Source organism: Haliaeetus albicilla, chromosome 8 (assembly GCF_947461875.1).
Source record: "Haliaeetus albicilla chromosome 8, bHalAlb1.1, whole genome shotgun sequence".
NCBI lineage: Eukaryota > Metazoa > Chordata > Aves > Accipitriformes > Accipitridae > Haliaeetus > Haliaeetus albicilla.
The window spans coordinates 11,796,969-11,810,095 of record NC_091490.1 but is presented as its reverse complement, the minus strand read 5'-3'; the positions used below and the strand labels follow the sequence as shown (position 1 = coordinate 11,810,095).

The 13,127-nt window shown below is 47.2% G+C and overlaps 2 protein-coding genes across 5 annotated transcripts in view; both read left to right on the top strand.

Annotated features, from left to right (window-relative positions):
* RPS8 (ribosomal protein S8) overlaps positions 1-13,127 on the top strand; it is a 167,795-nt gene that overhangs the window by 98,902 nt on the left and 55,766 nt on the right. The gene's annotated exons all lie outside the window — the stretch shown is intronic.
* The window catches only part of RNF220 (ring finger protein 220), a 228,215-nt gene that overhangs the window by 211,670 nt on the left and 3,418 nt on the right, over positions 1-13,127 (top strand). For all 4 annotated transcript variants that reach the window (XM_069788912.1, XM_069788911.1, XM_069788909.1 and 1 more), the window contains 2 exons: positions 2,287-2,395; positions 3,544-3,618. In XM_069788912.1, coding sequence (XP_069645013.1) covers positions 2,287-2,395; positions 3,544-3,618 — 184 coding nt within the window. The remainder of the gene's footprint in view (positions 1-2,286; positions 2,396-3,543; positions 3,619-13,127) is intronic.

The following is a 13,127-nucleotide window of genomic DNA, read 5'->3' as shown; positions in this document are numbered from 1 at the left end:
GCGATTATCTCAGAGACTTTCCGAAATTGGCCGATGGGGGTCAGCCATTTAGACTTCTATAAACAAGCCATTTTCTATCTTCTCTAGTTGTTGCAGTGGCAAATTTTTCCTTTTCAAGAGTTGACTGTTACTGGGCTGGGACTGCGGATGAATTGGCCTTTGCTTGGATCTGCTCAAGGAATCAACTTTTCCCTTTCCTTGCTGAGTTGTCTGCCCTTCAGAGGAGGACAGATAGCTCCAAAGATAGTAATAGGAGAATTTAGCAAGGGTTGAGATTCTGCTTACCACCTCCTTTGGGCAGGAGCCACGCTTGCTGCCTTTACATAGCCAGTGCCCTTAATGCATGCAGGAATGAGAAATGGATCCCAGAAAGTCAAATTCAACTGCAGCCTTCATCCAGCATCAGTTTGTTGGTGGGCCAGATTGGCAGGGAAACAATTTTTTCATCCAACAATAAGCTTCAAGCTATAAATAAATAATTCTGTTTCTTCCTTGGACAAAACTAACACCTTTCTAGACTTTCTTTGAAAACACTAACAACTTCCTTGAGGGTGAGAACCCAAGCTGGGATGTGATAATAATTTATAACAATGAGTAGGAGCAAGTGGGTGTTTCACAGTGGGGAGCGCTGTCTCCTACTGAAGCTCTTTCATTTTGCTCCAAAGATTATTTATTGATACCAAGACTTGAATCCACAGCGTCCCTGTCCCCCAGCGGTCCTCATCCGCTAGGCTATCATGGGACATGTGTATTTCTTTGCCTTTTTTGCAGTTTTAAAATTGTTAGCATTTCCTAGCAACTGTCATTTGCAATGAATCTCCTTCTGATGAAGATCTCTCTTCAGTTCGCTCATGCAGAGAGTGTCTGATCTGTACAAAGGTAGGAGTGAAGTTGGAGGAGCTTTATAACACTGGTACTTAACCATATGCACTCCTGCAGCTCCAGTTTCTTCTGAAGTGTCATAATTAGAAAAATCACTCAAGAATTTTTCAGCTAGCTCTGTTTCCGGGGCCTTGGGAAAAGCCAGCAGAATCACCTCATGGGAGATACCTCAGGTCCCTCCCTGCGTGCCAGTGACAAGTGACTAATGAACAAAGGAGCAAATGTGTGTGTGCAGCGGGAGTGCTGAGATTGCAGCTCACTTTATTGGTTGTAGTAATTCCGCTAGACCCATGTTTTAGCCACCTGTTGATGAATCATCCTCTAAAAAGGTAGAACAGGTAGATGCCACTGTGGGTTATGTTGTGATTGATGCAGCTTCTAGTGGTGAGGTACTCTTCAGGTTCTTCTGAGCTGGAGTCTGCTTGGACAGGCCTGAAATTCACCAACATACGTGAAAATTGCTGGTTTGGTTTGGTTTTTTGCAAGAGTGAAAGCCTTAATGTCAATGCAATACTCTAAACCTTTTCTGCGGAATGCTTGAGGGCCCCTCCCTATGTCTGCACTGTGTAGAAATCAGATTTTGCAGCATGCTGGAGTGACACATCCTTGTCTGTAATGCTCCCTGCATCTCATTTGCTAAGCATTGCTGTCTGCCCTTGCTTTTAGGTTGGGAAGTTGCTCTTTTCACCAGCCTTGCAGAACCATGAAAATACACTTGCCTGCCCTCAGCACAGCGCCTCTGTGACAAAAGAGATAATGTTGCCCATCAAAAATGACCCTAGGAAATGGGAAAGCAGAGATTGTAAAGCTGCTTTTATAGCCACCCTGTTGGCACAGTGTCTGTTGCTTTGGTTTCTCCTTTTTTTCAGTATTAGAATGCAAAAAGCTAGGGGTTTCTTTAATGTAAAACCATTGTGTTGATCTTGTGTAATGAGCCGATTTTGTGTTTCACAAAGTTGATGGCCAGCAAAGACCTCTATTCTCTAAGGGGAAGAGCAGCTCTTATTGCCCACAGAAAGTTATCTCACTAGCTTTAGAGCAACGTACAGAACTTTGTCCAAAGCATTTGGTCCTAAGGAATCTCTCAAGGGAGACAAGAAAAGAGACAAAAAAACCCCAAAAAAATCTGTTCTTTAAATGCCCGTGTCTTGCGGAAACTTGCTTTGTGTGAAGCTGGCAACCCCAGCCCCATTGTGTTCTGTCATGATGTGTTTGAAAGTGTTTAATAGGATACATCAAAGAATTCACACTGGGCTTTTCAGGAATTCTTCTTCACCCCAAGTTGGATGTATTAGTTCGAATGTTGCCATTTGCTGTGTGGTACCTGTTGTGGGATCCTTTTTCCCCCAAACTCTTAACAATCTTGGGTGCTCAGTGATGCTCACTCTCCATCATCTGTTGCAGAATTACAGAAGACTCTGCAGTGACAACATTTGAAGCGTTAAAGGCTCGTGTCCGTGAGTTAGAAAGGCAGCTTTCCCGTGGGGACCGCTATAAATGTCTCATTTGCATGGTGAGTAGCACTCCACTTCTGGTAATGAATCAGAAATGTCTTGGTATCTTTGCCGAGGAGAGGAGAAGCTTTTCTCCTTTTTCGGGTGGAGTGGGGTAACTCATCTTTGTCCCTATACACCAATTAGCCTTCCAAATGAAGGTGCTAGGTCTTTTTAGCAATTGAAATTTCTGTATGCATTACATTGTTCCACTGGTATTTGTAGCTGTCCATCTGTATCAGGGCCAAGAAAGCCCCAACTTCGGAAGACTTTCAGCCTTCCTATAGAAAACTCCCAGATACCAGCGTCCTCTTCCTGCAGGTGCAGATTTACATACACAGGAGAGAGCAGAATCTGTGATCTGAGACCCACCATATGATTTGGGAACAGGAATGTTGCCTGAGCATTTAAAAGTTGTCAATGTCCTGCTTGCTCTGTGGTGAGGCTCTGGCCTTCTTAAAGAAGGGCAGCAGCTCCCTCTGATGGTCTGAGCCTGCAAAGCTTTGCATCTCCTGTTAGATTTTTATTCTGCTGATAGCAGGAGAAAATTCTGCTTGGCAGAGGGCTCCCTCTGCAACTTCAGCTTGATGCATGATGCTTTCTATCCCAGTTCATGACTTGTAGGTAAGGAGTGCAGTCCCCGTCTCTCATCCCACAGAAGGGACGACAGCTTGCTGCTGATTTCCAGAGGTGTATTAGCAACGATAGAAAATACTCAAGAGAAGGCATATCTGCTGAAATAGCAGCAGTATTCTTGGGACGTAGTTAAGCTGTTCCTGCAGAGCTAAGAGTTGTGATGAGGGTTAATCTTACCCTGTCACTGGTTTTTGTATGATCTGGTGACCTTTCTGATGAGAATAATGGCAGGTGGCCACAGCAACTTCAGATGGTCTTGTGATAACTGTGCTGAGCCAGGTCACCACTTGAGTGGATTATGGGCTTCCAACAGGAGTTCTGGGAAGCTAGAAAAATGGACTGTGGGAGACTTTCTGCCTCCACTACATAAGCATTACAAAAAACACAAACTTACGTATTACACAAGCTTATTTTTTTAAAATACAAAATACAAGGCAACGTTATCCACAAAGAAAGGTGTGGTGATGGGGTTGGGAGCAAAGAATCAGTAGATCCCTGCTGTGGAAATAACCTGTTTCCTTCTTCTCCTCAGGACTCCTATACAATGCCCCTGACTTCCATTCAGTGCTGGCATGTGCACTGTGAAGAATGCTGGCTGCGGACTCTGGTGAGGCTCTTGGCTTCTTTCTTGTTGACTTACAGGCTTTTTCCGCTCTTCTGGGATTCTTTATTTTAAATCACCGCAGGGAAAGGTGCTTTTTGCTTTATTTTAAACAATCTGAGTGCTGTGCATGCAGACTTCCCAAGCCTTGCTGTTTAAGACCTCACTCTAGCTTTGACTTGAGTGAGTTTCATTTGAGTCATCATGACCTGTGCAGTCAAGTGCAGTCCTGCCCCTTGCTTGCTCCTCTGCTGCCGTGGGGACAGCCATTGCTCATGTAACAGCTCTGTGCCGGGGACAACTTGCCTTACAGTAATTTCCTGTGGGGCATCCATGCAGAGAGGTAAAGCTGTGAGAATGGAGGCCAAATCCACTGAGATTTCATGGAATGGGTAGCTTCTGAGAAACCTAATATTCCTCTGAAGCAAAGGGAATCATCTTTAGGATAGAGGATATGGAAGGGAGCTTTTATGAATATGAATCTATATTTTTCAGATTATTTGAAATAGCACTGTGCAGTTTTCAAGCGTATGTCATTCTGTTTGGAAGATTGGGGACTGTCTTGAACATTGAATAGGTGACCCAGTGCAGTAGTAATTTATACATGTATTAAAGGACATCAGGTTAAAATTTAAGCTGTTATTAAATAAAGTGTTTTCCTTTCCTGTGTTAAAACTGTGGGCTTTATAATCAGCCTTTAATGTCCCCTGTGCAGCTGATTTTCAAGCTTTCATTTTGCTCAGGTTGGGGAGTGGAAAATAGTCAGTTGTTCTTTCTAGTTCTCCTGTTAGCAAGATGATACAGTGTTGGGTTGCAAAAAATGTAAGGGAATGCCACTCCTAAAAACTGTTCCTGTAAGGCATTACAAAATCTACTTTATAGAACACGTTGTGTGCTTGGAATTATGATTAAGCTGATCGTGCTCCTTTAAATCCTGCCTTTTAAAAGTCTTGTCCAAGAAAAGTTACCAGGACAGTGAAGCGCCTGTGGGCTTGAGTACTAATAGCAACTCAATAACTTGGCTATCCCTTAGGCTGTATTTTATAGCTCTTCAGCTACACCCCGTCACTATTTAGATTATACAAGCTTTTGTAAACATTTTAGCAGCATGTTATAAAAGACACATATGTGGGTACGTAGCTGTGAGGTGTTTGGATGAATGTGTGCTCTGCCACCTTTGCTAAGTGAAGAGTAATCTTGTCCTTCAGCAGTGCTACAAGCAGAGGATAAAACGCTAATTTCTTTTTCATTTTCTTTACTCTGAAGTCTTTGTCCTCTCGTATTCCCAGCAGCCTCAAGTCATCTTCTAAATCTGTGGCACCGATTTCAGCCTGTTCTTAGGCCCAGCGGCAACTTAGTTCAACTTCAGCCAGGCCCCTTTGTTTCATATACAGCAGTCACAGCTGCTCATGAGAATGGGGAAACCCCACGCCAGGTGCTCAGGGGTTAGCATTTACCCTTGCAGAGGGGGAGCCATCTCCCCCCTAGAATTCTGTGAGGAAGGTGGGGATGGAGCTGGCGGTGTGCTGTCTGCACGTGGCTCTTCTGCTGACCAGGCAGGTGGGATGGGAATAGTCCAGCAAGACATCATGTTAGGACTTGGCACTTGCACAGGGGAAGCAATTAATAAGTGGCTACTCATGTGTTCCCCAGTCCTAGCCTCTCCCTGCAGCCCCCAATTTATTAAGCCAGGCCGTTTCACAAGGCATGCTTGCACTCCCTCTCCCGTCTCAAAAAAAATCTCCCAGCCTGTGTTCGCATGTTTCTAATGTAACCATTAAAATGTAGCCCGAAGACAGCAATAAAAACCCTGGAACGCCTTGGTGCTTTTGTGTCTTGATCAAAGTCAATGTGTGTAATCTCGTTAAGACTGCCCTCCTTCCCCCCTCCTTTTTTATGAATTTAATGGCATACAGCAGCTGGGCTCAGTGTTTAATGCTCACCAACCTGCATTGTTCTAATTAAGGTATCTCCTTTTATTTCGGGCACAAAAGAGACTCTTGTTTTTTTTAACAAGCGAGGAGCTGTGGGATAGTGTGTGTAATAATCGCTGCTGTTACCTTTCCCTGGGTATAAAGCTGGCTCCCCAGCGGGGCCGGGAGGAGGGAGCCTGCGCGTGCAGCACACATGGAAAGACTTGGCTGGGGGAGAGGGGCAACATTTTTCTTCTGTTGTGCAATAAACAATTTGTTGGAGTTAATAGGAGTTGGGGCTGGTGGGTTGTGTCGGGCTTCCGGCCCCTTTTGAACATTCTGGAGATCTGCCATCCCTGCTGGTGAAAAGTCCCCTTTCTCCTGTGCGCCTGTGGTTTATATGCCCAGCCGAGATCTAATATTAAATTAGAGCGTGAGTGTGTCTGAGAGAGAGAGGGAGGACCGTGTATTGAACAAGGCCCTGGAACTGAACGCTCACAGTGCCTGGGAGCATTTCTAAACCTCTGCAGGGTATTGGAGACAGGGTGAAATTTGATGCTCACATCAGTCTATGGACCAGAGGAGGTGAAGTGTTTTTTAAAAGGTTTAAGGTTTAAACATTTTCTGGGATACGATGCTACAGTGATCTGAGCATCTCTGGTATCCTCTGACTTTGGTGGTGTCTAGGGCACTGATGAGGACTGGATCTTTAAAGCACTTAGGCTTTCTGAAAATACGATTTTTGGACTTCTGGCTCTTGATGTCCAATTCCAAATTATAACACTTACATTGCTAAGGGAGAGATTTTTAACCACCAACTCTACAAATGGTTGCTGGGCTCTCTAGCTTAGGTACTGTTGTACTAGAGCTCAGTGCATCAAACTGGCTCCAAGTTCTGGGGATGAAACATTTCACCCAGAGCAGACTCCACCTCTATCTCTGTTGCTGTGTTGGATTAACGTGAAGGAAAGGCTGGGGTTACAGAAAAGGACGCTGGAGATGGTTTAAGAGAACTGAGATTGTAGTGCTCACTGAGTTAGCCAGCGCCTCAGTGCCAGTAGAAGCTGCTTGGTTAGATGATCCTCAGGGTGGCCATGGACAAAGGGAGGAACCATCCCTTCACCCAGCATCAGGACATGATGAGTTGAGTGGTTTTCTCTCCTTCCACTTGCTCTGTGAGCAGAACCAGTCTGCCTGAGGGCTGCAGTCCAGGGGCCACAGACTAAAGGTGTGCTGTACACTGCATACGGTGTGCGCAGCTGTCTGGTAGTAGGCACAACAGGAATGGAGACAAGGGAGATACACGAACTTGTTGCTTGATGCCGTGTGATTGTGCCTGGGCTCCCAGGAAATCATATTAGCTGTTTTGTCAGCTGGGTTTGTCTACTGGTTTTGTATTGCTGTGTCAAACCACACCAATGAGCTTGCTACTCCCTACTTGCTGGCTGGCTGTGGCACTCAACACAGTGACATTTTTCATTCATCCATCCGGCGTGCATAGAGCTAGTTGATATCTTCGAGTTACACAGAAACTGGGACACAAGCCTGGAGTAACTTCCCTGTGATCCCTTTTGGAAACCCCTGAAAACACATGCAGGTTCTTCAAAGACAGGAGAGGAAATAGTGTTGCAGGAGGGAGGCTTAGCCTGGGCAGTGGGAGGTGGGGTTCATTTCCCTGAAGATCGACGTGACCCTCACAGCGTGTGTCCGTCCTCAACTGGTTGTAGGACTGCAGCCCTGAGTCACAGGGTGATGGGGGATGAATCTCCCTCTGGAAGAGGTTTGTCTGCCCCTTCTCTGTCCTTCGCCATTAACTGAGAGGGACCCTACGGCTACTAGTGGGCGAGATTCATATTTTCCTTCTCCTGTGGAGAGTGCTCTGACAGTAGAGATTGGCAATCTGCTGCAGTGCTTTACTGGGGAGGTTTGGAGCCTCCATCCTTGGAGGTTTGTGAGAACAGGTTTGATGGGTGTCCGTCAGCAGTAATTCAGGTTGAGGTGATCTTGCCAGGGGAATGAGTTGGTGAGTTCTTGACATCCCTCTGAGCTGTAGTTCTGTGATCTCCCAAACCCTGGTATCCTTCCTTACAAAGTAAATGCAGTTAAAAGCTAAGTCAGGCTGTTGTTTGACAGCGATGGAGCTGTTGGTGAGTGCAGGCATGCAGGGGCTGAAAGAGGGCAGCTTTATTTGAGCAGGTGCAGTTTGCTGAGTTTCCCCCATCACCTGTACAGCCAGATCCGGCATTTCCTATGTGTATTTGCTGACCCCAGGCTTGTGCTTGACTGTCTTGGGCTTACTTGAAAATGACAACTGCAAGAGCAGGACAAAATCACTTCTAAAAAGCCTTCTTCATCACAGAATATGCTTCCAGGGGATCCATCAATAGATGTGTATTCTCTGCAGTTGACACATTTATATCTTTGGTAGATTACACTACTATGTTCTTAGCCTTGTTGCTTTTTCTAGGCTATAATACCATATATCCCATGCGGGCTGGAGTCTTTTTGTAAGAAACAGTGCAGATACAGAGCAATCCTTCTGGGTGATTCCTTAGTGCTTCCAGCAACATAGGGACCACCTGAGTCAACAGCTGCGTGGAGGATGCTGCGCTTGATCCTTCATTATGTTCCTATCTGCCATGAGGTTGTCTGGTTATTTATTAATATATTTCAGTTTTGGCCTCCAAAAAACCTGTGGAGGTGAGCTCCACCCTTTGAGGACGCTCTGTGAAAAAGGTTGCTCTCCTGATTGCTTTAACCCCATTGCCTGACAACTGGAGGTACCCCACAATGGCAGTGGTGAACAGCTGCTTCTCTGGGAGTTAGCATTTGCAGAGAAGAAGCTGCCACTTCATAAGGAGGCATGAGTGGGAAAGGGGGCTGTCGCCTTGGTTGAGAATTGGATCTTGGAGTTCGATTCCTCTCCTGGCAGAAGCTGGCTCTTGGTTTGGGTCCCTTCTGTCATCTCTCTACTTTGGTTTTCCTTCCTATAAAACAGGCAAGCTTTGAGCCCAGGTTTGAGAGTGGCACTGTGTAGACAAAGTTGCTCTGTGTGTGTGTGTCTCTTTATTCTCTGTGCCTGGTAGCATATTCTGCTTGGAAATTGCCCATTTTTAGACCCACAGGACAGCAGGAAGTGCCTAAATCCTTCCTTTTGAGTTTTCTTGCTTTAGCCAATTTATAGCAGACGTCACACCATTTTTTCTTTAAGAGGCAACTTTAAGACAAAATACTCCAATCCTTCCTGGCACCATGCGAGCCCTAACGACTTCTCAACATCTCAGCTCTCGTTAATGTATTTTTCAAACTACTACCCCAAGTGATTAGCCTGTATTGTGGATCAATCACTTGCCAAATTTTAATTAAGAAAGGAGGAGAAAAAATAAACTCCATCCTGGTTCCAGCCCCTTTTCTTTGCTTTGTAACAGCCCTGGAGCAAACTTCTTGCAGCAGAGTTTTATAAACCCCTCAAAACTGGGGTTTATAATGGAAAAGCTGAGGTGGCCTTTACTCTAGCACACGCAGCTATAACACATCAAGGCTTTTCCATGAAGCTATGATGAAAGGAGCAGAAGGACCTGGAAAAAAAAGAAAGAAAGAAATGGCCGACAGGTGGGACTTATTATTCCACAGCATTTTTATTTCAAGGGAAAAGTTTAGTAACCCCAGCTGGCAGGTGAGCAGTGGGGGAGCAAATGCTTTTTCATTGTGCCTGTGCCAGCATATGTGTGTGTACAAGCTTGTGTGCCTCTCTACAAGAGAGGAGAGCTTAAATGCTAGTGCCAATAATGTTGTACACCTACGTCGAAAAGTCAGATGTAAGGAACAAGGTTCTAAGCAATTTCAATCTAAAAAGAAAAAATCAGGACTTAGTTCTGAATTTAACACACATGCTGATGTGTGCAGAGGATGATAGTTTAAAAAAAAAAAGAAAGAAAAAAAGAAAAAGGCTTCCCCAAGGGTCCAAAGTCATTATTTTTGCTTGAACTGTTTAATACCAAGCATAAGTACTAGGGAGACCCAGAGACCTGGGCCCGGTGTGCCACGTGGAGTCAGCCTGCACAGCATTCAGGCCAGACTGCTGAAGGTCTTTAGGATGCTGTCGTTCCCTCCAGTGAGCCCAGGCTTCAGAGCTCAAGATGAGCTGCCTTCCCCGCGTGCAGGTGAAGCAACATCCACCACTGCCCTAAATGAATCTGCAATCAGGTCATGTAACTTTTTCAGAAAATGGGTCAAGCGACATGTGGTTGGGTTCTGCCTTCTGGTGTGGTTGAAAACTTGGCCCTGGCTGCCCATGTGCAGCTCTCAGCCTTAGGTGGGGAGCGTGGATCCCCCTAAAGCCATCAGCATGTGGTGCAGAAAGCAAATCTCTGGGACAGAGATCCCAGGGTCTGCCAGGATAAATCCACCCATCTTCCATTTCCCTGTAGTGTAAAGGAATTGCATACCTGACTTTGCTTTGCCACAGAAGAGAGGAGCAAAGCTGCAGTCGGTTTAATCAGGCTTGTTCTGCCATCCTGTGGGCTGAGTGTGGAGGACTTGTGCTTATAGTGAGCACCTGCACAGGCTTTGGAGAGACCTGGGCAGGATGGCTTTCCAGGAATCTGTCCTTCCGAAATTTCCCACATTGAGCTGTCTAGTCTGTGTTAGCGAGGTTTCCCTTGCTAAGGGTCACGCATATCTGCCTGCAGCTGTCTCAGTCCACCTCCAAATCCCAGAACAGAGTACAAGATGCAAGACAGTGGATGGCAGCAGCGGAGGTTTGCTTTTAGCAAAAATGAACTCAAGGGGTTCAGTGTTCCTCCCCACCCACATACAGCCAAACATCTCCCACTTCAGCAGAGCTGGTAACTGCTGAAGTTCTTTTCAGCATTGCACAAGAGCGCTGAAGAAAAGGGGGCATGGTTTTAGGTGGCAGCAAGCACTTTCCTTCATCCTTCACCCCAGACTGAATGCAGACTGAGGCATTTGATGGGTCAGGAGACTGGTTTTGCAGAAGGTACCTCTCCCTGGCGCGTTGTCCAGAGAGTTAGAAACTCCAGGTACTCAGTTGGATGCTTTTTTGTCACTTGCCAATAAGCTGTGCCCTTCTTGGGAAGGAGAGCATGGACACAGATGTGTGCAGTAGTCATATCTGGAACGCCTTGAAGTCCCCATGCATACTTACTTCTGCTTGTCAGAGCACGCAGGAAAGCTCAAACCGGCAGCTGCCAACTGCTGCCCCTTTGACAACATGCTGTGAATTAATTCCTCAGCACCTCCATGCCACTTCCCTGGGACCCTCCAGCTACAAAGACAATGCCAAGAGGCCAACCAGATGAAACAGGCACCTCTGAGGACCAGGGAGCTGCATGGCAATGCAGGCCTGAGCAGGGACTCAGTTGAAACAGCCTGTTTCATGGCATTTGCATCCAGATTAGTGAGCCCCTCCTTGGCAGTGCTGCTATGTAGCCTGGCCCACAATGGCTTTAAAGGTGGCGGAGGGGGCAGTTTTTTAGATTTTTGTCTCCTACCTGTTGTAGCTGCTGCAGGAAGTTTTTACTGGGACATGCAGGGTTAGAGTTTGCCCTTTTCTAATGATGGAGATTCAAAGCTCTGGTCTTGAGCACAAGCAAAGGGGCGTGTTACATAAACAGGCTCTGTTAAAGTCCAGTGCAGGCGGTCTTCAGTTTCATCAGGGTTTTAAGCCTTTTGTTCCAGCTGTGGTTTGTGCTTGCTCTTCCCGAAATCCAGCATGCCAAGTCCACTGTGTGAAGACCGGTGCATGGGGCTGCCCGATGCGTTGCACAGGCACAATGAGATGGTCCCTGTTGCAGAACACTGAAAATCTAAACAGACTCAGTAGTTAGACAGGGAATAAGATAGGTCCCAGACAGCTAGAAGGATGGGCCCACGGGCATCAGCATCAGAGCTAGGTGCACCATCCAGACCACCAGTGGTCTGTCCCACTGCCAGTCTGTCACTCACCCTGAGAGTGATGTCCAAGGTGTCTTAGGTGTCCATTATGCGTTTCATTCAATTCTAGTTCAACAGGACTTTGTGTGTGGGTGTTTTACATCTCAGGTGCAAGTGCCTGTGGTTCCCATGTGTGTCGGGGCAGCAGCTCAACCACTAGCAGCAAAGGGTATCCAACGGGAGCCTGATTGCTCAGAAGTCCAAAGCTTGAGGAACAGTGACCATGTGAAGTCCATGTCTGCAAGGAATAATGTGCACTGGGAGCAGGGAGGGGGCTGGTTCGAAGCTGGTCTGCAGGGCCTTTTCAGTAGTACTCAATACTGCAGAGCAAACATGACTTGTACCTCTTTGGAGCTGCATCCTTGTCAATTATTTGCACCTGTGTAAATTTTCTGTACCTGGGGCTCTCTCCTCCAGGTTCTTCTTAGTCCAAGGAGCTTCTGGGGGAGAAAGCCCCTGTCCTGTCTCTGCAGGTGTTGTCACAGAGCAGAGAGGACCTTTTCTAAGAATGCTTGCCTTTTGTAAGCAGCAGTGCCACCTCCTCTGCTAGGGATGTACCCAAATGCAGGTAGCAGTACCGAAGCAGTGTGACAGGTCATGGTCCTGCCCTGCCACTCAGTCCATGCCCTGCAAGCTGCCACGCTTACTGCTGCAGGTACTGAAACAAGCCCTGCTAAGGGAGAGCAGCAGCAGCACTGAACCAAATGGCTTCAGTTTTGCCAGCAAGCCCCGTGCAAGCCAGCAGGCTCTCACACGGCATGTTGCGTGCCTGTCAGCTCGCTTGTCACACCGAGCGTGGGGCGTTAGCTGCTGGAAGGGCCTGTCTGACTGTGGTGAGCAAAACTCAGGGTGCTCAGACAGAGCCTATGCTCAGTTCTGTGCAGCGGGAGGTCGTGTTGAGGTTGTGGTCGGTGTTGAAAGCCAGGACATCCCAATTTCCTGTGCTGCTGGTGCTGTAGACAGGAGGCTGCCTCACAGCAGAGCCATCTTTCTGTCATTTTTCCCATCAACTGTCTGTCACATCTGCCAATCTAATGATGACCAGCTTAGGTTGACCCCGATTCTGAGGCATATTAACACCCTCTTGCTGTCAGGCTCGGTGACAGATGGCACATCAGCCTTTGTTTTATTTCACGTAGTGTTCATGTCAGCCGCCCATTACCTCGCCCCAGCTCACATCACAGTTTGCTGGTTTCAGCTCACCTTGGCAGAACAGACTCGTCTCCGCAGCATCTCTGCAAGGGGACAGGACGGGGAGTTCCTTTATGCCAGCAGCTCTGGGGCTTTTGCAGGATGGCCAAGGTAGTCCCCAGCTGTGCTGCCCTGAAAGGGTTGGTCCAACCCCACCATGAACCAGTTCAGTCATCCCAGCTGAAAGCTGCACTTGTTCCAGCTGGGTTGGTTTTCTGCTTGCTCAGTGACGTGAACTGGCTCATTGAGGGCTGGAGGTGAGCAAGGGAAGCAGAAAGGAGCAGATCTGCCTGGCAGCCAGTGGTGACAGCGCAGCGGGACAGGGGGCTGTGGCCGATCCGTCTGCAGAGACTTCTCTCCCTGGAGCTGCTGTGTTTGGTGACACACCTTGGCTCTGGGTTTCAGCCTCCTGCAGAGCTCCTGCCTGCCCAGCTGCCTCATGCCAGCAACTGGAGT